Source organism: Natator depressus, chromosome 3 (genome assembly GCF_965152275.1).
Source record: "Natator depressus isolate rNatDep1 chromosome 3, rNatDep2.hap1, whole genome shotgun sequence".
Lineage (NCBI taxonomy): Eukaryota > Metazoa > Chordata > Testudines > Cheloniidae > Natator > Natator depressus.
Genome location: NC_134236.1, coordinates 47,971,710 through 47,997,772, shown reverse-complemented (window position 1 = coordinate 47,997,772; position 26,063 = coordinate 47,971,710). Strand labels below are relative to the sequence as shown.

At 41.3% G+C, this 26,063-nt stretch overlaps 1 protein-coding gene across 1 annotated transcript in view; it reads right to left on the bottom strand.

The window, feature by feature from the left end:
• Nucleotides 1-1,229: 1,229 nt before the first annotated feature.
• The window catches only part of FAM83B (family with sequence similarity 83 member B), a 60,863-nt gene continuing 36,029 nt past the window's right edge, over nt 1,230-26,063 (bottom strand). Inside the window, exons 2-5 of the mRNA XM_074946835.1 lie at nt 23,297-23,461; nt 6,725-6,849; nt 1,750-3,606; nt 1,230-1,710 (exon numbers count right to left, since the gene is read on the bottom strand). Coding sequence (XP_074802936.1) covers nt 1,230-1,710; nt 1,750-3,606; nt 6,725-6,849; nt 23,297-23,461 — 2,628 coding nt within the window. The remainder of the gene's footprint in view (nt 1,711-1,749; nt 3,607-6,724; nt 6,850-23,296; nt 23,462-26,063) is intronic.

The window sequence follows — 26,063 nt, the reverse complement described above, 5'->3', positions numbered from 1 at the left end:
CATCTTTAAAAAAATTATTTGAATGCAAGCTGGTCGAGTGAACAGTGAGCATTGCTGTGCACGGTCCTTTGTTCCATATAGTAACGAGGAAGAAATTAGGAACAGGAGTTTATAAACAAGATGAGTGAAATCTTGGCTCCACTAATGTCAATGGGTACTTTACCACTGACTCCAATGGAGCCAGAATTTCACCCAGTCTGTCTAAAAGGTAAGCTCTTTTCTTGCTTCCATTACTTTAGTCTTTGGAAATACTTCAAGTTTTGAGAGAAATAAGTGCCTACAACTTTTCTTAACTGAACTACTTAGAATTGCAAATTCAATTGCGAACATTTAAAGCTAAGTACTGTATGGAGAACTTACAAACTTACCTGAGAAATGGTAATCCACAGACTAATTTTCTTCCTTGATGCTCCAAATTTAAAAATATAGGAAAGCACACGTTTCTAAGGATGCATTATGGAACATTGGCATATACGACAAAAGGTTTAACTCCAATTGCAGCCTACTTTCAATAAATCTTGATGCATCAATAGATTTTAAAATGTCACCCTACAGTTACAACCACTTCACATTGTAAACAAGTACACCACACCCTGGTTGGAGGGTAACTTTGAGGTTTGTGGTGATATGTAATTACATATAATATTCAGTACAATAAGTGAGATTCTCAATTTGTTATCCTCACAGTTCAATAGGCAGTCTGTGGAGACAATCAGTAATATGGTAAAGTCTGTAAGAGGTTTTCAAAAATTAGTTTAAATGGCTAAGTAACATGCAATTAATTAACATCTGCTTTTATCACTTTCAAGAGTACATAAATGCTGAAAAGACACAGCAGACCACTTATCCCAGTATTATTCTATTTTTAAATGACAGGTTTTTTGAAAAAAATATTAGAGTTTAAAAAACCTCCTCCCTCTTTTTCACACTTATAAGATATTATTACACACTTTCTGCATGAGGGAAAGTATCTATCTCAAATTAATCTTACAGTATAAACAATATAAACATCGCATTTAAAACATCTTTTAGACACAGAACTTGTGCAATGACTGAAGTATAATAACTCTAGGTTTATTACATAAAAACATATACATCAATTCCAAGGTTCTAACCCCTGCAGAAACCCTTGTAAACTTTACAGGCCTGCCTATCTGTCTAATTCAGTTCAATACTTACAGCCCTGCTGCCTTTGCTATTTTTCACACAGTCCTCAGACTATATAGGTTTTATTTGTTTTTGTATAGTAAGTTTCCAAACTTTTGCATAAATCCTCGAAGCTTGTTTTCATTTGGCTGTAATGGATGGTATACGGTTGAGTTGTAATGAGCCACCTGATTGCCCCTTGCATAGTTATTCCCTAAGGTTTTGCTTTTTGTTTCTGGAGGCTGTGTACTGGTCTTGGGTGTATTTCTTGCTGGCTGACCAGAACTTTCCATCTTCAAGAATGGCTCAAAGCGACTATAAACACGTCTTTCACTCAAACAAGATCTTAATAACTCCTCTTTATGCTTTGAGTTTCCAGACTGGGATGTCATTGTGCTTACTCTTTGTGGAGAACTAGAAACAGGTGCAGTTTCCTGTGTAGCATTAGTTATAGCTTCTTTCACCTCTTGGTACTGGATCTGTTCAGTATTAAATCTTGGAGTGGATGCATCTCCTACAGTTTCTAAGAACTTTTCAGGGGGGCATAAAGTAGGGCACTTTTTACTGCTTTCATCAAATGGAGGTTTTGGAGACTTTGGTGGCTTGGGAGACTTGGGTGGCTTGGGAGACTTGGGTGGGCTCACAGTGACATCCTCTTTACTTTTATGCAAGCTGCCTTGTGAATTGGATGATGTGATCCTCTTTTTTCTTGGAGAAGAATCAGCCTTAGTCTCAGATATTTTTGGCTTTTGATTCTCTTCGCCTTCAGAAACCAACGTGTCAGAACTGCTGCACATTCTATAAAACACAGGAGCTTTGTTTTTTGACAAGTTTTCCTTCTTGTCTGGTGTGAGATTCAGCAATGACCTCAGTTTCTGGGATCCCTTTTTCAGGAAACTTGGAGAATTCTTATTTTCTTTCTTTAAAGTACATTGTTTGCTAGGTTCCTCTTTGCTATCTTCAGCCAGAGCAGCCACAGAGATGGCCTTCGTGGTAGTGGGGCTCTTTGATTCTCCTTTGAGATTTTTATCTTCATGTTCTATGTGGTTGGTCGCACTGTGAAAGCTTTTAGAGTTTTTTATTGTATCTTCTGGGGGCTTTAGATTTTCCGGCCGCTTAAGTCTCTGCCTCGTCAGTGTGCTGTACACGTAGCTGGACGCCTGCTTGTTGACACCATGATCCAAAGCGGACTTGGAGTTATCAAACATAGGGAAACTTCGCCTTTTCAGTACATTTTCATTTTGATGGTTCTTTACATTTTCTGCCTGTCTGTTTACATAGAAGGCTGTGTACATGTAGGTAGATGGGTCCCTAGTGGCATTTGGATATAAAATAGGTTTTTTGTTTTCTGCAACCTGCATTTCAGGCTTTTTCGGTTCATCTGAGTCAGGTGGGACATTAGCGCTGACCTCTGCTGATTCTTTGTCGGTCACATTTTTCACAATTGGGATATGATTGGGTGTCCCTTTAGGTGTTTCACTTCCCTCTGAACCAACGATAGTTGAATTTGAAGAACTTGTACAGCTGCTTACTTCCTGCTGTTCTGGCAAAGTTGGCTTAAAAGCTAATGATGACCTCAGGCGAGAATGAGAATAAAGGGCATGAGCTTTAATATTTTCAGCTGTGTCATAGCCCTCATACCTGTCACTGACTGCTGATCCATTGCAGTCTGCAGCGGAATCTGACTGATCATTTAAGTATGACTCAATTCGCCAGTTACGTAGAAATGATTTTGTAGTGTGTTCAAGGGTTGGCATCCTCTGTTGCAGATAGCGGATATGATTATCTGTTCCACTGAAAGACCTCCGTACAATTGAATTTCTTTCTGCAATATTTATCTTTGGCTGTGCAAACCGATTGGCAAAACTTTGTTGGGGTGCATTGCAGTTGTTTGTATAGCCTCCCTTTAATGAAGATACAATACTAAGGCTATCAGATGGCATCTTCCAAGTATTTGATAAATTATTGGTCCGATTAATAGCTCTGTGTAGCAAAAAGTAAGGAGTCCTTTCTGGGTTTTCCCCAGCATAACTATGTCTCTTCCAATGCTCATTTTGTTCACTGGGTTGATACTGCTGAATTTTATTTTGCATGTTAAAACCTGGATGAAAGGGTAGTTTGTTGTAGGTTTGATTTCTCAAACCATATGTATCTATTTCATTCACTGCATATCTTCCTCGAGTTTTCAAGTAAATGGGATCTAGTTTGTGAATTTTGTCTTGCCTACCAAAAAGGTTTCGTTGGCTGGAGACTGAAGCTAAAGAAGACTGTGAATGCTGGTATGTGCCATTCTCCCAGAGTATCCTGTGACTATTTATCCTAACTAATTCTGGGGCAAATGAACTAGGAACAGAGGAACGGGCATACAGCGTCCTAAACTCTTCATCAAAGGATTCAACCAGTTGTCCTGTGATAACTTGAACCATGCTGAGGTTGGCTTTTTCAAATGACCACATAAAGCTGAAAGCAGAACAAATTACAATTAATAATACTCTAAAACTTTTGGACAAATGCATCATACCAGCCCTCATTATTATGAGGGCCTCCGCCCAGTCTGTGATTTAGCAGGCACAATTTTTCATGCACAAATACTTATTCATGCAGTTAACTGTAGGCATGATTCATGGCACTTAGATATGGAGGGCCTGACCCAACTCCATTTGAATTCAGTGGAAGACTTACCATTGATTTCAGTGGGAGCTGCATTAGGCCCATAACTATCTAATTGTACTTACAAACACTATGCATTTCAATGTTTCCATCCACAAATTGGGTAGATAGGTGCACATGTGCAAATAATTTCACTAGCAATTAATAGTGTAAGTAAGACTGTAGGTACAATTATTTGTAGGTTCAAAATTAGCCCTGCAAGTCAGAGGCCACATGTATGTACAAGTAATTTGTATTATTGTATGAAAACAGTAAATTAGGAATATATGCAAAAGTCTTTCTGACAGTTCTGAATAAATAAGAGCTTGTCTACACAAACATTTACTTTGCTGCAAGCTAGGGCGTGTGTGAGAGAGAAATACTCTGTCCCTCTTGCTCGCTATTGCAGCATGCTCGATGTGGAGGGGCAGGGCTTCAGGGTGTTTCTGAGGAGGTAGGCATGGTGCAGGCTTTGTCCCCTCAGGCAGAGCACAATGTAACAGCCTGCCTGCTTAGTGAATTCCCCCAGGAGTATAAAACAGGTGTAAAAGTTTTAAGGCTCCTTTACATTGCCAGAGTGGTGTAAAGGACAGTATGGCCTTATAAATGCTTATGGTGCTTTAGTGATTAGAACTGGTCTAAATTTTTGGAATGAAAAAAATTCCTGTCAAAATGTGCTCCATGAACTGTTTGCTACTGATCTTTCTGGATATGGTCAGTAGCCAATATAAATTGTGAGTTTAATTCCCCAGTCCTCACCTGCTGTTCAGTTGCCTATGATGTAACACTGAGCATGTGGCTGCATTTATTTGTTGACTAATAACTAGAAATAAAGGATCAAACCTAGCTACATTACTAGTAAGCAAGGGAGTTGGGGGATTTCCCCCAATGCTCCCCACTCCCTTTCTCCATCCATTGTATTGTAGTTTAAATAAATTACTGAAATAATTGAAACCAGAGTGATTATATTGCGTTATTTTGACAAATAAAATATGCAGAATTTTAAAATATTGTGTGCAGAATTTTTAAATTTTTGGCACAGAATTCCCCCAAGAGTAAAGCGTCACACCGTGATGTCACTATTAAAACTACATATTTTGTAGATTACATTTGTGTCAGATATACATTTATCTTATGACCCCATTCTTCCTTGCGTCAAAATAATGCAAGAAAACTGAAAGTGAAGGTATTAAGCAATATGTTACCATTTGTAGGTCCTGATGATACTAATAAGAATTGTTGAGTTAATTTGAATGGTCTTACTTCTTTTATTTTATTTGTTAGTTAGTTTTGTATTTTTCAGGAAAGAAATAAGAAAATTAAAATATAATAGAATTACATCAAAAAGTTAACTTAGTGACTCATGTAAAAACAGTTTTATTTCTCATTCATTTTCAATGAGGTTATTAAATGAGCATACTGTACTTTTGAACATTAAAAAAAGTCTGTAGTTTTAACTGATTTTTAGAAGACAAATTCAAATAAGATAGTCTTAGCTACCATAATGGCTAGAAACATTTTTTTAATGGAAGCTTAATTTCAGCAGAAATGGATGATTTAGGCCCCATAGTGCTAGGTCATGAAAACTGCAATTTTCTAAAATGCTTTTCTTTGAGACATAGTAATTTTCAAAGTCTCATTCTCACAGACACTAACATTTCAAAGGCATTATCGGTGAAAAAGGTCAAACCAGTCAGATTCCCTCTGCATCCTCTTATACTTACTCACTTCTGAACTCACTGATGTCACTTCCCTCATCACCTTGCACACCTCACATTTGAATTTAGTTAGCCGAGTCTCGCTAAGCGTAGAAGGCCAGAGTGTCAGCTGCTGTACACTGGCAGAACCTCTATCAGTCACCAGCTGAGGATCTAGCCCATAATCTCTATGTTGCTGCAAATCAACTTGAGAGGCCAAAAGAGAGAAGTGTTGCAAGAAAAGCAAATAAAAATATAATAACGTGAAAGACAAAGTTGGCCATCCTCCTTTTAGCTTACCACATTTTTATAGTCTCTTCCAGCTCCTCAGTATGTACGTTATGCCAATTTTCACTCCCTTGCACATATTTGTATATTGTTAAGTAGGTATAAGTTGGTCTACGGGAATCTAACCAAGTGTGAGAGAGTCTAACTTATCTTACCTTATACATTATCACCTCTGAATTTGGACCACAGTGTAGAACACAAAACAGGAAAGAACAAATTAATGATGCAAGTATCTGGAGGACTATTACAAATAGAAGTTTAACAGGAGAGCTTATGAAATATACCTTGGTGATGTTTTCTAATGTGAATATTAAAAAAGAATAATTAAATGGTATGGGACAAATACTGGGGTCCTCACTCTGGCCTTATCTACACTACCGGGGTAAGTCGACCTAAGTTATGCTACTCCAGCTGTGTGAATAACGTAGCTGGAGTTGATGTAGCTTAGGTCAACTTACTGTGGTATCTACACTGCACTGTGTCGACGGGAGACGCCCTCCCATCAACTTACCTTACTCTTTTCATTCTGGTGGAGTACCGGAGTCGACGGGAGAGCAATCTGCAGTCAATTTAGTGGGTCTTCACTAGTCCCGCTAAATCGACCCCCATTGCATCAATTACAGCAGCGTCGATGCCCGGTAAGTGTAGACATGGCCTCTGTTTTTACTGACTTCATTGAACTGAAGCCAAATTGAGTCTGCTTGAGTCCTTATTCACTAAATACTGAATGAGGAGTTCAGAATTTGGCCCTACATTATGCTAGTTACCCAACAAAACTTCTATGTCAGACTTTTAAATAATATACAATATAAATTATATCAAAGTTAACCATAGAGTATACTGACCATTTTCAGAAATAGCAAAATTACTTATCATGAAAGAGCCATATTCTGATTACCTTTAAGGAAATATATTCTATTCACAGCCTTGTGTATTGAACTTACCTGTAAGTACCATACATGACTTTCTTACAGTCAACCAGAAGAAATTTCTGTTCCATTTTTCCATGGAATTTTGCCCCTGATTTGGAATAATACTCTTGTCCTTTTACTGTCCGCACCCTCATGTTCTGAAAAAGATTATAGAATATCTTTAAAATGGGCAAAATGAATGTTGCAGTTTATATTTAAGATCTCAGGGCCTGATACTACACTTTTAAGTATCGGGGGGGGGGGGGTTGGAGGCGGAGAGAAATGGTTACCTACCTTTCGTAACTGTTATTCTTCAAGATGTATTGCTCATGTCCATTCCATTCTAGGTTTGTGTGCGCCAAAGTGCACAGTCAGAGACTTTTGCCTGAGCGGTATCTGTAGGGTTGGCTGCGGCACCCCCTTGAGTGCTGTGCTCATGCGTCAGTATGCCACTGAACATGCGCCCTCTCAGTTCCTTCTTGCTGGCAACTCCGACAGAGGGGCAGGAGGGCAGGTAATGGAATGGACATGAGCAGCACATCTCAAAGAACAACAAGTTACAAAAAGGTAGGTAACCGTTTTTTCTTCTTCGAGTGTTTGCTCGTGTCGATTCCATTCTAGGTGACTCACAAGCAATATCCTTGGAGGTGGGCTCAGAGTTCATGGTCTTGTGGCTTGCCACACTACTCTACCAAAACCAGCATCATCCTGAGCCTGCTGGATAAGCATGTAATGGGATGTGAACATGTGGATGGGTGACCTGGTGGCTATCTTACAGATGTCCTGGATAGGCACCTGGGCTAGAGAGCTGCCAAAGAGGCTTGTGCTCTGGTTTAGTGGGTGTTCACGATCACCGGAGGTGGCACCCTTGCCTAATCATATCAGTAGTGAATGCTGGCAGTGATACAAGAAGAAATTTTTTGAGCAGACACTGGACGACCTTTCATCCTGTTGACCACCACGACGAACAATTGCATTGACTTGCGGAATGGCTTGGTCCTTTCAGTGTAGAAGGCTAGCATCCTCCTCATGTCTAGGGAATGCAACCTATGCTCTTCCTCCTCGTTATGCAGTTTGGGGGAAAAAAACAGGTAAGTAAATGTCCTGGCCTGTATGAAACTGTGAGACCACCTTGGGCAGGAAAGCCAGGTGTGGGCGCAGTTAGACTTTGTCTTTGTAGAAGACTGTATAGGGCAGTTCTGAGGTAAGTGCCCTGATCTCAGAGACCCAGCGGGCAGATGTCATTGAAACCAACAATGTGACCTTCCAGGAAAGGAGAAGGAGAGAGAAGGAAGCCAGAGGCTTGAAGTGGGGAGAGGGTCCTGTGAGCCACGACAGCACAAGATTCAGGTCTCACAGAGAGATGGGGTCCCTGATGTGCGGGTAGAGGCACTCGAGGCCCTTGAGGAACCTGGCAGTCATGTCAAAACCAACCTACCCTCGAGTGGCGGATGGAAGGCTAAGATAGCAGCCAAGTGGACCTTGATAGTGGAAAGGGACAGGCCTTGGAGCTTGAGATGCAAAAGGTAGTCCAGGATTAACTACAGCGAGGCCTGCTCGGACCGAATGCATTTATTCGAGATCCAACAAGCGAACTACTTCCATTTGGCCAAATAGGTTGAGCTGGTGGAGGGCTTTCTGCTGCCCAACAGGACCTATTGGAAACCAGCCAAGCACTCTTGTTCCTCTGCATTTAACCATGCAGCAGCCAAACTGTCAGGTGCAGCGCTGCCAGATCTGGATGCAGAACACTGCCGTGCTTTTGTGACAACAGATCCAACCGGAGCAGTAGACATAATGGAGCAGCCACTGAGAGGTCATGAACTGCTGGGTGTAGCTCAAAGATATTATGTTGAACACCCAACGGTCCAAGGTCAGCCGCAACAAGGCCAACCGGAAGGGGTGCAAGTGCTTGAGGAAAAAGCAGGGGGAGTGGATCCTGGGAAGTGACGGGGTGCTATCCTTGGGCCCATCCTCAAAATGCCTGCTTCTGGCTTCCTTGGCCTCTGGAAGAACCAGGCTGGGCACAGGAATGGGAAGACAAAGGGTGCTGCCGCTTAAACCCTTTGTTTCTGTCCTTCTTCCTGTAGGAGCTGAACCGGGGGACACCCCAGGATGTCGATGGAGAAGGTGGGAGATGGAAGAGCTTTCTAGCCTGCAGAGGCCCAAGGAACAGAGGGTGGCACAGGAGTCTTTAAGGCCATGGAGCCCTGCATCAGTCAGCTCCGAGAAGAGCCCTGCTGCCTCAAATGGGAGGTCCTGAAGGGTAGTCTGCATCTCCTGAGACAGCCTGGAGGATTGCAACCAGGAGCTGTGCATCATGACCACCGCAGAGACGACTGCCCTGGCTGCTGAGTCCATAGCATGCCAGGCCATCTGGAGGATGCCTCTACCACCACTTTGCCTTCTTCCACGAAGGAGGCAAACTCCTGGGCTCGGTCCTGTGGAAGGCCCTCCTTGAACTTGCTGATGGAGTCCCACAGGTTGAAGTTGTACCTGCCCAGCAGGGCTTGATGGTTAGACATCTGAAATTGCAGGCTGGCTGTTGAATAAATTTTTCTGCCAAACAAGTTCAGCCCCTTGGTGTCTCCATTTTTCAGTGTGCCGCTCACCTGGCCCTGCCTATCCCTCTCATTGATGGCAGACACTGCCAAGGACCCCACTGGAGGGTGGGTATATAGGTATTCAAAGCCCTTTGCCGGGACATAGTACTTCTTTTCTGCCTTGTTGGAGGTAGGTGGAATGGAAGAGGGGGTCTGCCACAAAGACAGCAATTTTTCGGACCCCTGGGTGGATAGGCAATGCGATCCAGGCTGGGGTGAAGGAGCATATGACATTAAAGGAGGAGGGACGGCTTCCCCGTCGTTGTCTGGGGACTGCTCCTTGGGCATCAGGGCCCGCTGCGTCTCGTGGGGGTCGCTAATGGGCATCGGCCAACTGCACGATGAGTATGGCTTAAAGCCTGGGAAACGGGGCGTGCCCCGCTCCTAGGTGAAGTCCCAGCCAGGACTCTAACTCGTAAACTACTACTCGAACACTTAACTTAATGGTCTAACTAAGTACCTATCAACTAAATACAAAGGATACAGAACAATGGACTCCTCCGCTAGCTCCTCGACCTCCAATATCAGGTTGGCAGCCACCCTTTTCAGCAGGGCCTGGTGCTCCTTGAAGTCGTTGGGGGCGGAGGGGCGGGGAGGGGCTGCTCATTTGCTCCTGGTTGCTTTGTCCAGAGACCATTAAAAGGACTGCGCTGCAGGAGGAGGGACGGCTTCCCCGTCGTTGTCTGGGGACTGCTCCTTGGGCATCAGGGCCCGCTGCGTCCCCCCGGCATCGGATTCGGCACCGTGCTCCAACTCAGGTGCCAGCTGTGCCGGGGGCAGTTTGTCTGATGTGGCTTGGGAGGAACGGTGGGAGTACGGGACTGGCATAACACGAACACTGCCCGGGTTCAATTACTGCTGTGGAGCAGGCCACTGCCCCTGCCTCCGTGCTGCCACCACAGGAGCCACACCGGTCTCACAGGCTAGTGGCAATTTGCCTTTTAACAGAGAGGGGCTGAACTCTTCTTCTAACTCAGACCATTGCCCTTCCAGTGACCAGGGCGGAGCTGCAGATGCCTGAGTCTGCTGACTGACCTCTGTTGGCGACCGGGAAGGAGAGGGTGAGGATCGGTGCCTGCCCAAAGAGCGATACTGGGGAGCTGGAGACTGGTGTTGTGACCTGGAATGATCCCACACCAGGGGGAATCGACGCCTGGAAGACCACCTAGGCAATAGTGATCTGTGCTGTGGTGATCTCTGGTGGGAGGCCCAATGGTACTGTGGGTACGGGAACTGGCATAGTTACTCAGATGTCCCGTGCTTTGTAGGTGGAGATCTTGGTGTCAGGGACCTGGGTCTTCTAACCAGGGACTGAGGCTGGAGTGCTAGAATACCAGTGATGGGTATTGATGCCTGCAGTCTGGGGACACTTCGCTTCTTTAGAGGGTAGTCCCATAACCAGCTTGCCCCTAGATGCCAAGGCCTTAGCTGGGTCCGTTGCCTGGCTTGGCATCTGCGGTGCCATCCAGACTATTTGTTCTTTGGCCACCAGGCCTGCTTTGGGCACAGATGTCTGTACGCCAATGCCAAAGTGCCAGGCGTGGAGTCCGATCGAGAGGGATCCAAGGCAGGATGAAGCACAGCCTCCATGAGGAGGGCCCTCAAGCGGATACCCTGCTTCTTCTGAGTTCGAGGGGAAAAGTTTTTGCAGATCCTGCACTTTTCCTTTCTGTGGAACTCCCCCAAACACTTCAGACAGCTCTCGTGGGGGTCGCTAATGGGCATCGGCCAACTGCACGATGAGTATGGCTTAAAGCCTGGGAAACTGGGCGTGCCCCGCTCCTAGGTGAAGTCCCAGCCAGGACTCTAACTCGTAAACTACTACTCGAACACTTAACTTAATGGTCTAACTAAGTACCTATCAACTAAATACAAAGGATACAGAACAATGGACTCCTCCGCTAGCTCCTCGACCTCCAATATCAGGTTGGCAGCCACCCTTTTCAGCAGGGCCTGGTGCTCCTTGAAGTCGTTGGGGGCGGAGGGGCGGGGAGGGGCTGCTCATTTGCTCCTGGTTGCTTTGTCCAGAGACCATTAAAAGGACTGCGCTGCAGGAGGAGGGACGGCTTCCCCGTCGTTGTCTGGGGACTGCTCCTTGGGCATCAGGGCCCGCTGCGTCCCCCCGGCATCGGATTCGGCACCGTGCTCCAACTCAGGTGCCAGCTGTGCCGGGGGCAGTTTGTCTGATGTGGCTTGGGAGGAACGGTGGGAGTACGGGACTGGCATAACACGAACACTGCCCGGGTTCAATTACTGCTGTGGAGCAGGCCACTGCCCCTGCCTCCGTGCTGCCACCACAGGAGCCACACCGGTCTCACAGGCTAGTGGCAATTTGCCTTTTAACAGAGAGGGGCTGAACTCTTCTTCTAACTCAGACCATTGCCCTTCCAGTGACCAGGGCGGAGCTGCAGATGCCTGAGTCTGCTGACTGACCTCTGTTGGCGACCGGGAAGGAGAGGGTGAGGATCGGTGCCTGCCCAAAGAGCGATACTGGGGAGCTGGAGACTGGTGTTGTGACCTGGAATGATCCCACACCAGGGGGAATCGACGCCTGGAAGACCACCTAGGCAATAGTGATCTGTGCTGTGGTGATCTCTGGTGGGAGGCCCAATGGTACTGTGGGTACGGGAACTGGCATAGTTACTCAGATGTCCCGTGCTTTGTAGGTGGAGATCTTGGTGTCAGGGACCTGGGTCTTCTAACCAGGGACTGAGGCTGGAGTGCTAGAATACCAGTGATGGGTATTGATGCCTGCAGTCTGGGGACACTTCGCTTCTTTAGAGGGTAGTCCCATAACCAGCTTGCCCCTAGATGCCAAGGCCTTAGCTGGGTCCGTTGCCTGGCTTGGCATCTGCGGTGCCATCCAGACTATTTGTTCTTTGGCCACCAGGCCTGCTTTGGGCACAGATGTCTGTACGCCAATGCCAAAGTGCCAGGCGTGGAGTCCGATCGAGAGGGATCCAAGGCAGGATGAAGCACAGCCTCCATGAGGAGGGCCCTCAAGCGGATACCCTGCTTCTTCTGAGTTCGAGGGGAAAAGTTTTTGCAGATCCTGCACTTTTCCTTTCTGTGGAACTCCCCCAAACACTTCAGACAGCTCTCGTGGGGGTCGCTAATGGGCATCGGCCAACTGCACGATGAGTATGGCTTAAAGCCTGGGAAACTGGGCGTGCCCCGCTCCTAGGTGAAGTCCCAGCCAGGACTCTAACTCGTAAACTACTACTCGAACTCTTAACTTAATGGTCTAACTAAGTACCTATCAACTAAATACAAAGGATACAGAACAATGGACTGTAAGATCTGCTAACGCTCTTGCAATGCAAGACAAGGCGCTCTGACCAACCGTTGCGGATGGTAAGGAACTGAGAGGGCTTAGGGTCGGCAATGCCTAATATACTGACGCATGAGCACGGTATTCAAGGGGGCACCGCAGCCGACCCTCTGGATACTGTTTAGGGAAAAGTCTCCAATGACTGTGCACGTGGGCGCGCATACACCTAGAATGGAATCGACATGAGCAAGCACTTGAAGAAGAAAGATTTAGACTTACAAGGCTCACTGTTCCTTTTTATCTGTCACTGTGGAAAGGGACAATGTAAACACCCCTTTTGTAGCTGGCTTTTACAGCGGAAGCTGCTTGTAAACAAGTTGCCTGCTGAGTATCTGTGTGATACAGGATGCTTTAGGTAGCCACGAAAAACACCAAGAAAGGGAATGAGCAGAGGGTTAAATATATATTCATTTTGTGCAGAGTTTATTTCTTTTGTTCTATCAGATTTCCCAATAGTTTGTGGTGTTATAAGCTATTTATTACTATTTAAAATAAATGAAACACTAACGTGGTAATTTGAAAGGTGCTAGAATAGAAATGAAACCAATGAGTTATTGTATATACATATCTACACAGAATTTGCACATTTACAGCACTATCTTCATTATTATTATTATTTATGGTAAATATCTGAAATAGTGGAATATAACATTTTTGAATAAGGATCAATAGCTTGCCCAATTTAACTGTTCATAAATAAATAATGGGCTACATTCTTCCCTGACTTATACCATATGACTAAATGCACAGTTTGGAAATCAGGGCAGAATTTAGCTCTGTAAAAAAGTAATTTGATGGAGGATGTAGGAGAACCATTAGGTCAAGGCATTGTCTACACTCTACAGAGTCAGAGGAATCAAAATAAATATTTCACTTTAAAAACAAACCGTACAGCATTCGGTCTCCATAAGCTGCCACTAAATGTACAATATTCTAAACCTTAAACTTGCCAAAATCTTTTATCCTGTAAGTGCTCCCTTAGACAATATATATTTAGCTAAACCATGGAAATTATAGTATATTATGACTATAGAAGGTGTAATGGTGTATTGTAATTCACTGAAGAATATTTCTGGGGAAACAGAAAATCAGTAAAGTTTTAGAAAAACTCCCTAAGGTAAAGGATGAATAGCAAATAATGGGTAGTTTGAAGAGTCTGACACATTTTACTCTTGATTTTTTTAAAACCATCTCAAAAGATCAGACAGTTCAAAGAACCTACTACCACCTGGAACCATATCCAGAGACAACTGCTAATGGCCAGGGGTCTGCTAAATTACCAACTGCTGCTGCTGGCAAGTTATATCATACCATGGCTCATTAGCTTGTGTGATATTGTATGATTAAAATATGACTATGTATATCATTGTTGCTGCCACTGTTATACAAGTGCAACAAATCTTATGGAAAGTATGTCATGTAAGGTATCAAAAGTTACAATCTATCAAATGATTATCCTGTTTATATGCATGTACCATTTTTGTGTCTGAAATTAGGAATATTTACTATATACCTGTATTTCAAATGTGTTTGCTGCTTGGGTAACACCCACAAGGTAGCTTGCATCCCATGTATCCAGCACATTGTGAATGGACTATTCAAGTTGATGACCCATTAGAGGTCAATTAGCTTGCACAATTGATGATGGAAGAAACCTGTCCCTACCCGATGGGCCTTCTTGGAGATGTTTTAGCTAAAGTATGGGTAATGGCTGCTCCTATGAGTCATCAAATCATGCATGGGCATGTGACTAGCTCATGTGACTCTGGACTCCACAGTGTGCCTGTAATTTTCCACAAACTAAGACTGAGAGCAGTCCCTCCACATGAGAGAAGGTATAAAAAACCCTGGAAGCATCTCCATTTTGCCTCTTTCCTGCTCTGATCTCTGGACTATGGACTTACACTAACAGGAACATTACAACCAATGGACTGATGACCTTCCAATCTTTTAGAAGTTACCAGAGACTTAAAAAGCCAGCAGTTTATTCCATCACAGCTACAAATCTGAAATAAGAACTTTACTATGAGTGCATGTATTTGTTTTCCTTGACCATTATAACTCTCACCTCTTTCTTTTCTCCTATAAATAAACCTAAATACTAAAGGATTGGCAACAGCTTGATTATTGGATAAGATCTGAGTTATATATTGACCTGGCCATGTGGCTGATCTCTTGGTATTTTAGAAGAACCCTTTGTTTGATGAAATTGGTTTTAAATAACCACTCATCATTAAGTCTAGTGTCTGGGTGGTGAAACAAGGGCTGGGATACCTAAGGAGACTCCATTTCTGATTTCTTGTTAACCAGTGTGATGAGACAGAAGTTTACTTTTGTTCCTGGCTTGGTATCTTATGGAAGAATAACCACCAGTTTGGGTTGGGGCTGCCCCATTTCTTAGCAGTTTGTCCTGAATCTGGTATTCTCAGCTGTGACCCACTGAGGCATGGTGACAGCTTGCTATGTATGTTCATTTGTCTGCCCATAGAAAGAAGGGCTGTAAATTCAGGAGGGTAAATGTCATCCAGTAATAAGCACTTGCATAACATTTTTCATTTTCAAAGATCTTTATAAACATTAATTAATCCTCATAATTCCTCAAGTGTTTACAATATAACCTAGTTAATCTGCACTTTGATAAACTTGTCATTGAACGTTCCAGTCCAGTAAAGTAAACAAAAAGTGAAGTTCTGCTTTTGCTGTGATAGGACCAATGCATATGACATCACACTCCCAGTGGAACAAGATTCCTATACTGTCATATTGCCTTGGACCTGAACTTCTGAAGACTCTAAGAAAAAGGGCTACTATAATTACTGTTCTCCCAGATGCTCATTGTGGTGCTGCTACTGCCCAGGGGGAGGGGCCAAGCTCCTTGGAACTCTGATCACTGCTTTCTACACTCAGTTCTAACTTTTACACTAGAGAACTAGTTCATTGCTTGTAAAGTCTGGAGAGAAACTGGCAGCAGCTTTGCACGGAGTGAGGAAGCCTTTAGAAAGATTTTCTCCAATGCTTTGCTGTCACCCACTTCAAGAGCAGCTCTGAGAACAACTGTTTTCATCTCCTCTGCATTCCTCAAGGAACTGAGCCCAACAGCAGGGCTTTATTCTAAACTCATCTTTGATAAGTTTTCAAGGTTCTTTTTGGCCAAACTTTCAAACCTGGGTGCTTAGAATTAGACAAATAAGGCTAACATTTTCTATCTTGGTGACAGAAATCAATAAGAGCTGTGGGTGCTTGGGACATCTGAAAATCAGACCACTACTGACAAAGGCATGGATTTAGTGCCTAAGTATAGGCACCAAAGATTTTTTGTAAGTTATTTAGACACTGAGGGCTTGTCTTCTCTATCCCGCTAAATCAGCGCCGCTGCCATCAGTGCAGTTGTGCCAATTTAGTGAGTCTGGTGAAGACACATGATGTTAACGGCAGAGCACTCTCCTGTCAACATAATTACTCCACCTCAATGAGATGTGGAAGCTATTTTGGCGGGAGAGCGTCTCCCACTGATAGCATGGCACAGACACCACTTTAAGTCGATGCAACTTACGTCGCTCAGGGGGATGTTTTCTTCACACCCTTGAGTGACATAACTTATATTGACTTAAGTGGTAGCATAGACAAGGCCTGATAAACGTTTGTCTTCATTACAATTGATATAGGTGAGCTTTCACCTCTGAAGGATAGTACAGATTTTGAAGAGAAAAAACCCTCCAAGATCCGAACTTTGGACTAATATTTAGACTTTTAACAGTTGAACCTTTTCCATACCACAGGAGCATTTCGTGCTAGCTGTACAAACAGGTGGACTTTATTTTTTAAACCAAACATTTTCTTCCCTTTTAAACTATTTTCACAAATCTCTCCCAGGTGAAAAGTACCGCCAAATTCATACTTTTCTTTTCAGTACAGGAATTCTATGACTTTCTAGAAGAGGCATCAATTTCTCTGTTAAACAGGCACTATCAATTTCCAAATAAAATTTCACCGTACATAATTGTTGGTGTCATTTCACCCCAAGGGATGTCAAATTATACCATAGATTCATACTGTAAGATTCATCTCTTTTGGTTATTTTCTAATGGCCTAATCCTCTTATTTAGGGTCACATTTTCTTGAAATAAGGCACAAAATGTACATTGGTGTTTTGGGATAATCTTGTATTTAGTACTCACTGTTCACTGTGACCTAGAGCATAAATGTCCACTTTAACCAGTAGATCATTAACTGGAACCTGTTCCCCACCACTAATGAAAACAGATGTAGTTAGGGCATTCTTACATCATTAATTTATAAGTGAAATGTGGTGTCGTAGATGAAGTAGGAAGAATGAATACACTAACTCTTCCCATAACAAGCAGAATTGAACTAAAGTATGGTCCATTGCCAGAGGTGCCTTTGCCATCTCACGTTTTTTGTTTTTCTTCTTCTTCTTCTGTTTTAATTTTTTATTGTCTGCAGTGTTGCTGTAGCCATGTTGGTCCCCTGACATTAGACAGACAAGGTGGGTAAGGTAATATCTTTAATTGGATCAACTTCTGTTAGTGAAAGAGACAAGCTTTCAAACTACAAAGAGCTTGAAATAATAAATAATATTATTGTCAGACTATCATGCTTTTCAATCAAGACAACTCAACCAGGCTAAAAAGAATACCCTGGCTTGCAGAAAGGAAGCAATGGTTGGGAAACGAGAAAAAAAAAAAAGTCTTGGGGCAGGCAGGAAAGCACTCTAGGGGAGTTTGTTAGATAACAGCGTATTGACAGTGCATTTTTATTTTTCTTATACCCGTGTTCCTACTAACTCATCCCCTCCTTTCATTGCTCCTTGTCTGACCCCTTTCTCCTTGCTGAAAAACTTAAACTAATAAAATAATGGAACTATGAAGACAAATGCCAGTCATCACCCTGACTAGTTTAACTGTATAGTGTATCGCTGTCATCCAACCTTCACCTGGTATTTCTGATCTATTTTAGACTATGATTTTCTGGCCAGAAACAGTGTCTTTCTATATTTCTGTAAGTCCCCAAAATATTTTGAGTAATACTGTAATATAAATGTTAATAAATAAGAAAATAAGCTATAACTTTGGTTCTTAGATATGACTGCACAACTCTTAAGTTCAATGGAAGCTGTGTGAACCTAGCTGGGAGAACAGTTTGGCACGTTATTTTCAGCAGCAGCAAGTCTCCAATGTGATAGAAAAATATAATGGAAATATTTTTTTCCAGAGCATTTCATTTCAGCAGATTATGTTTGTGGGGGCTGTTTTAATCAGTGTCCAATTACTCATCCTGTATTTGCTGCCAAGAGTGTCCAGAAAGAATAAAATGGATGTCTAATATTTTACCTAAATATATTTTTAAAAAGAAAAAAATCCAGGTTTCAAACATTTTTCATTAGTAAAATGTTTCATTTTTCACTATTTATTATGATGAATCGTCCGTGTTATCAAGATATGTGATCGTGCAATGGTTTTTGAATTAGTTTCTGTTCTGCTGTTAGGGCCTGATCCAACTAATAACTTCATGTTTCAGAGTAGCAGCCATGTTAGTCTGTATCCGCAAAAAGAAAAGGAGGACTTGTGGCACCTTAGAGACTAACAAATTTATTTGAGCATTAGCTTTCGTGAGCTGCAGCTCACTTCATCGGATGCATGCATTGTCACTGGACAATAGATCAGATCCTTAATTCTCAGTTCTTTGAACAGATGTAACCCCCAGTAAGGTTAATGAGAGCTAAGAGACTAACCAATTTATTTGAGCATAAGCTCACTTCATCGGATGCTCAGATAAATTGGTTAGTCTCTAAGGCGCCACAAGTACTCCTTTTCTTTTTGTGAATACAGACTAACACGGCTGTTACTCTGAAACCTGTCATTAATGAGAGCTGTACATGCCTATCTGATGGCAACGGTAGTCCTATATTATGGAAGCACCTGAAAGCTTCTGTTGAAATACAGCATTGGCAAGATATAATGGATCTAATTCAGCTCTCAAGTTCACACATGCAACTCTCATTGTGAGCCTAGGTGCATCTTAGATATGTGCATCTGAGGGCAGAATTTGCCCAAAGGAAATAAAGATAATTGTTTATCATACTGTATTACAAAAATGTCATTATTTCCTCATTCTTCCATTTCAGTGAATATGTAAAGGGTGTATCAGGAGATAAATGCTTCCTGCCAAATTTGTTTTCTCATCATGCAGCAGCAAGTCTGTTTCTTGTGTCTCACATGAGAAGTAAATATAAGTGTTTGCAAACTACAAAGTCTGTCACATACCCCACCTATTATCTCACAAAACATGATGATCTGACATCAGCTGAACAAGTTGGATCACATCTCAGGTATTATAAAACATGTTCAAGCTCTTATGTTTGTTCATTTTTTAAAAATCAGCATTAAGTACTCAAATTAAAAAAGGGGGCACATTCCGGAGACGCAGCATAGTGGTACTTAAGTGCTGTTTTCTTAGGTACCCTGGTTCAAATCTGCTAATTCATCTTGTTACTGGAGCACCAGTCAATCATCCAGAAACAAAAAGGGCTAATTTGCCTCTACAGTTTTCATTAGATAGACGGCCCTCATCATCTGAAAAAAAAAAAAAAAACCTCAGTGGATTTTTGATGACTCTTTCCTCCTCTCTCCCTACACAGATGGGTGGGGAAATTATTGAAACAAGTTGCGTGGGGAGGAAGAGAAAAAACAATGCAGGAGATAGAGAGAAAGATAGAGAAGAGAGGGTTAAGATAAACTTACAAAGTCTAAAGTGGAGAGAGAAAGAGAGAGAGAGAGAGAGAGAGAGAGATTTTGAGGAATAGAAGGGTGCAGTGATTAAATTGTATTTGCAAAAAGAAAAGGAGTACTTGTGGCACCTTAGAGACTAACCAATTTATTTGAGCATAAGCTTTCGTGAGCTACAAAAGAAAAGGAGTACTTGTGGCACTTTAGAGACTAACCAATTTATCTGAGCATAAGCTTTCATGAGCTACAGCTCATGAAGTGAGCTGTAGCTCACGAAAGCTTATGCTCAAATAAATTGGTTAGTCTCTAATGTGCCACAAGTACTCCTTTTCTTTTTGCGAATACAGACTAACACGGCTGTTACTCTGAATACAGACTAACACGGCTGTTACTCTGAATACAGACTAACACGGCTGTTACTCTGTAAATTGTGTTTGACTTTCTTTTGGCTGCCAATCAACTAATGATGATATTTTCAAACAGCTTCAAATAAACTCACCCTCCTAAAATTTTTAAATCATTCCCCATTTGAAAAAAAAAATGCAGAAAAAGTGTTAATTTAAATTTCTGACTTGTACATTCTTCCATATATACCACAATAATCCTTTCTACAACACAATCTATCACTATTCCTGGTTATGTGTGTAAAAAAAAGCAGATGAACAAGTACTGACATGAAGTCAGAATATAGCTGAATGCGGATTTCTGCATGGCTGTTAAATGCAGTTAAGAATAAATATTTGTTTCTCCATAAATAGACAAGTGAATGGTAAACGTCATAACTCAAAACACAGGGCCTGTTTCACCACTCCATTATTCCAGTTTAATTTTGTTTATTTCAGTGGAGTAAAGAAGAGTTAGAAGAGGCTTAGAGTGGGACAAAAGCTACCTCTACTGCCCCACTCCCTTTTTTATACAATGCCTGTTTTTAGGAAGATGGACACAGACTCTACCATGCTCCTAGAGAGTTGAGCCAAGCCATGTGAGAATAACAATGGCTGCTGCTGGGTCTGTAGGTTGAAGGAAGAGAGGATATCCATACGACTCTACCCTCTCCTCTTTCTCATCCAATGACCAGGAGGAGGTGGAGCTGAGGGACATCTAGTATACCTAAACACAAAGAGTTGATAGTGGCCCAGCCTTAAGAACCTTGGACAGAAGAGAAGCAGAGATATGGAGGTGACTTCTCTAAAGACCGGCCAATCCCTTCAAGGGTGCTACCAATTCCTTATCATTTTTTTCGTAGCCACAGAATTTATTATTTCAAGCTCTTTGTAGTTTGAAAGCTTGTCTCTTTCACTAGCAGAAGTTGATCCAATTAAAGATATTACCTTACCCACCTTGTCTGTCTAATGTCAGGGGACCAACATGGCTACAGCAACACTGCAGACAATAAAAAATTAAAACAGAAGAAGAAGAAGAAAAATAAAAAACGTGAGATGGCAAAGGCACCTCTGGCAATGAACCATACCTTAATTCAATTCTGCTTGTTATGGGAAGAGTTAGTGTATTCATTCTTCCTACTTCATCTACGACACCACATTTCACTTACAAATTAATGATGTAAGAATGCCCTAACTACATCTGTTTTCATTAGTGGTGGGGAACAGGTTCCAGTTAATGATCTACTGGTTAAAGTGGACATTTATGCTCTAGGTCACAGTGAACAGTGAGTACTAAATACAAGATTATCCCAAAACACCAATATACATTTTGTGCAATGGCCTTATTTCAAGAAAATGTGACCCTAAATAAGAGGATTAGACCATTAGAAAATAACCAAAAGAGATGAATCTTACAGTATGAATCTAGGGTATAATTTGACATCCCTTGGGGTGAAATGATACCAACAATTATGTACGGTGAAATTTTATTTGGAAATTGATAGTGCCTGTTTAACATAGGCTGTCTGGTCACCCTACTTTGGTCTCACTCAGTAGGGCCATTCTTATGTTCTTATGTTTGAACAGTAAATTGAGAACCCTTGTTATAAAATAAACTAGAAGACAGTAAACATCCAAGTTATCTGTGGACCATTATCTGCTTACTATTTACCATAGGTTTTGTGTCTTTGAGGTAGACCTTGGGATCTACTATCCTCTTAATGAATGCACATACATTACTCCCATTCAAGTTACTTGGCCCCACATAAAATGTGATCTCACTGCATTATCTCTGCCCAATTTCTTTAAAAATGGCAAACTTCTCTAATACACATTAATCTTCACTAATTAATCTACTCTAATTTAATTACGTTAGTTCCATCAACCAGAATACAAATTATTTATAGGTTTAACCACCCAATCCCACCCAAAACACAGGTTCACAGCCCATTAAAACAATAGTAACAGCACCTGAGCTTCATACAAATGAAAAGAAGCAGCTGAATGTCACTACTCCACACACATAAAGGAGCTCATGGATACTCCAAAGTGCAGTGTCCTCAGTCTGAAGGTGTACAGAACTTGTATCTTATGCTATATCCTTCATCTATTAAATCTCTTCAAACCACTTTACAAAAGCAACCATGAACTTATACCATCTGTACCTGTAGCCACTTTTAAAGCTTCATTTTCTATTACAAATGTCTCTTTATACATAGGTTTGAGAGAGCTTGCAGCCATTTTTTCCATCAGAGGAAGTGGTTTAAAGACAGTGGTCACAAGCTCCTTTCATATGAATGCCATTATGGAAGGTTTTGGGGTTTTTTTATAAGCTAACTAGCACACTACAGATGTTGCAGAAGACTTTTTTCAAAAACTAAGCATTACATTGCTAAATATCTTTAATTAAGTTAGTTTTATGAATTAATTTTCAAACACAGTCTTAAATTCAGTTATGTAACTTTGGGTATCTATTGCAAAAGCAATTTTGAATACTTCCTATAGAAAACGAAGTTTTAGAAGTAACTACAACTGCTCACTCTTCAGAAGAAATGAATCCAACATGACTGCTGTGATATCACAGTTCCTCCAGGACTCTTAAAATGTCTGCATTAACTCCTTGATGATATGATAACACTGTAAATAGTCTCGTAACAGTCGAGAACATAAAAACTACACACTTGGTATATTTACAAAGAACTGCAAATGAATAAGTGCTAAAGTTCAATGAAGGAAGCTGCTTATAGTATCTCAGAGGAAATGTAGAGAGCTATCATTGAGCAGCTTTAATATTTTTTAGTGCTTTCCTTGGCACAACAGACCTAGAAGAACATCCCACATATTTGTGTCAGATCAATAGAAGTACACTGTATTGGACTGTGCTCCCAATGGCACACTAAGGACATACAGTATGACTTCTGGAGTATTTAGATTCTATCCCTTTACATATGATCTTTCTTGGCGGAGAAAGGCACATATTTTATAAATAAAAGTTTATCTAATGATACAAGGACAAATATATGGTAAAGCTGTTCACAGGAAAATGATGAAAAAACGGAATCCTGTGCCTTTTGATATAATTTTAACATAGAATCTCTTGAAAGGAAATCATTGTTTTTTTTTAAAAAAAAGAAAGCCCATATTTTGTTTTCCTAAACAATTTATATTTTCTTTATGCTTACATTTTGCAGTCTGATTTACAAACATAAAAACAAATTGATTAAGTCCTCCCAGAATATAATATTCTTAAAATAATAATAGTACTCAGAAAAAATATGTAGTTTTATAGAATGTACTGCATGTATTTATTTTGCAAAGTCCTGAAAAGAACAAAAAAAAATTTGAAGGTAACAAAAATAGTGTAAAGTTGTGCTTTGAGCCTATTGATAGCAATTATTTTTTCATAAATTACATATTATATTACATAAAATAAATCAATATTAGATATTTACTTCCTACAAAAATAATATCCTTGAAGAGCACTACATAAGAGCTAGGTATTGTAGTAAATATGTATTTTATTGTAAAACATGAAGCCTTACCCTGAATCTCTGAACTTGAAAGCCCTGTTTTTCTGTCATTTTAAGAAAGTGACTGAAGTTGAACTCATCAAGCAGAATATACACAGCAATCCCTCTGGTAGATGCCTCTACAATTTCTCTGAAGATATCCACATCTGTAAACATATCCATAATTATGGCAATGACCTGTTTTAAAAAAAGAAGAGAAACTACTATAATAATTTAATCAGTGTATAAATAGTATTCCTTCATGACCTCAAAATATATAACATTTTGCATAGTGCATCTAATGAATTCGTACTCTCTACATGCCAAAAAGCGCTTTTTTTTTTTCCATCCAGGATAGTTAACATGGTACAATTTTGGGGGAAAGAGGTGGAGCGGGGGGCAGATCTGGGGTGGGGCTGCGGGGAAGGGGGAAGAATGTGGTGGGGCAATGGGCAGGGCCATGGGCAAAACAGGGGAGGGGCCCCATGTTTGGAGCTCTGGCCAGGGCCGAGATCTCCTCTGCGGTCCCGACCGGAGCTGAGAGCTAGACTGCAGCCAGGGCCAAGCTCTGAGCATCCCCGCCCCTCGATGGCCCTGACCGAGCTCTCAGCCCTCTCCCTCAGAGCAGTGAGTGGGGGTGTGGCCTCGGCCAGAAGAGGCGGGGCCTTCACCAGAAGAGGCAGGGCAGGGGGCTAGCCTCCCTGGGGGAAAGATTTACCCCCCCACACCCATGTTCCCCATATAGGTACTTATAGACTGTGATCAAGTCTCTTTGTTAAGATAAACAGATTGAGTTCCTTGAATCTAACACTATAAACCATGTTTCTAATCCTTTAATCATTCTCATGGCTCTTCTCTGAACCCTCTCCTGTTTATCAACATCCTTCTTGAATTGTGAACACCAGAACTGGACACAGTACTCCAGCAATGGTCGCACAAGTTCCAAATACAGAGGTCACATGACCTCTCTACTCCTATGAGATTACCCTGTTTATCCATCCAAGGATCATATTAGCCTTTTTGGCCACAGCTTCCCACTGGGAGCTGATGTTCAGCTGATTATCCACCACAATCCCGAAATCTTTTTCAGAATCACTGCTTCCCTGGACGGAATCCCCCATCCATCCTGTAAGTGTGGCCTACTTTCTTTGTTCCTAGATGTATACATTTACATACATTAAAAGACATATTGTTTTCTTGCACCCATCTTACCAAGTGATCCAGATTTCTCTGTGTCAGTGAGCTGGACTCTTCATGATTTACCACTCCCCCAGTTTTTGTGTAATCTGAAAACTTTATCAGTGATGATTTTGTGTTTTCTTCCAGGTCATTAATAAAAATGCTACATAGAATAGGGTCAGGAACCAATCCCTGAGGCACCCCACTAGAAACACACCTGCTGCTGATGATTCCCTGTTTACAATTACATTTTGAGATCATTACATAATGGTCTCGTCTGGCTTCAAATTTATTAATATTCCTTGAATTTCTGGTTCTTTGCACTCATGTACCCCCCTCCGCACTGGAGGTGCAGTTTTGTAATTAATTAGAGATCAAGACTTGGCAAAAACACTGAGGATTACACATTTAATTAGTATGTTAATTTGTTTAAAGCGCTACTGATAGCATTAGCATCTTTATTTATATTCTGCATCAGTTTCAAAGTACTGAATTTAGAGTTGTGTTTTAAATTGTTTTTAAAAGCTCATCTGCAGAAATAATTTCTATGCTAATAGTAGCAACAAGAAGTCACAAAACAATGAGATCTACTAAGGGAGAGGGCAGAGGAAGAAGTGATACAAATTCAAAACATATACAAAAAGAAAAGGAGTACTTGTGGCACCTTAGAGACTAACCAATTTATTTGAGCATAACCTTTCGTGAGCTACAGCTCACTTCATCGGATGCATACTGTGGAAAGTGTAAAAGATCTTTTTATACACACAAAGCATGAAAAAATACCTCCTCAAAAAGATCTTCTACACTTTCCACAGTATGCATCCGATGAAGTGAGCTGTAGCTCACGAAAGCTTATGCTCAAATAAATTGGTTAGTCTCTAAGGTGCCACAAGTACTCCTTTTCTTTTTGTGAATACAGACTAACACGGCTGTTACTCTGAAACCTGTCAAAACATATACAGCAAGTCACAAAATTGTCCGTTGCACAAGTGCTGTACAGAACAATGTTATTTTGGGTTAATTGATACCTATCCTGTTGTAAAGGAATTCCCCATAATCTGAGTAGTACTTAAAAGTATACTGAAGTGTTTACCTATAAACTGTCTTTGTTCTTTTTGAAACACTTTATAATCCTTGAAAAACAGAAGTGTCTTCTGAAACAAATGGTTATGTTCATTTTGTAAAATGTACAGTGTTCAAATTTTACAATCAATACTGACTGATTTAAATGGTACTTTCCAGCCAAACATTGCCAGAATCTTAACTCCAGCAGAAATCTTTACACACCTTTTCAAAATTATCACTCAGCAATAAAAAGTGACCTTGAACTGAAAACAACTAAGCATTCTTCACTGTCAGAGGAGGAAGGTAGTTGGCTGCGTAAGCAAAAGTGCTCACAGAGAAAACAGAAAATTGACTTGCTCCCACTGATTTAGGATTAGATAGTAATAGGTGAAAATGACTACTCCTATAATTTATGTTTATTTTCTCTCCTAGTATGCAAATTTTAAAGTCTGTATTTGTCATAGATTAGACATACAAATGTACCCACTCCCGCACATTTGCTACTGTCTTCTATATTTTCTAAGTGGTGCATGGGTTTTCAATAGGTAAGGCCAAA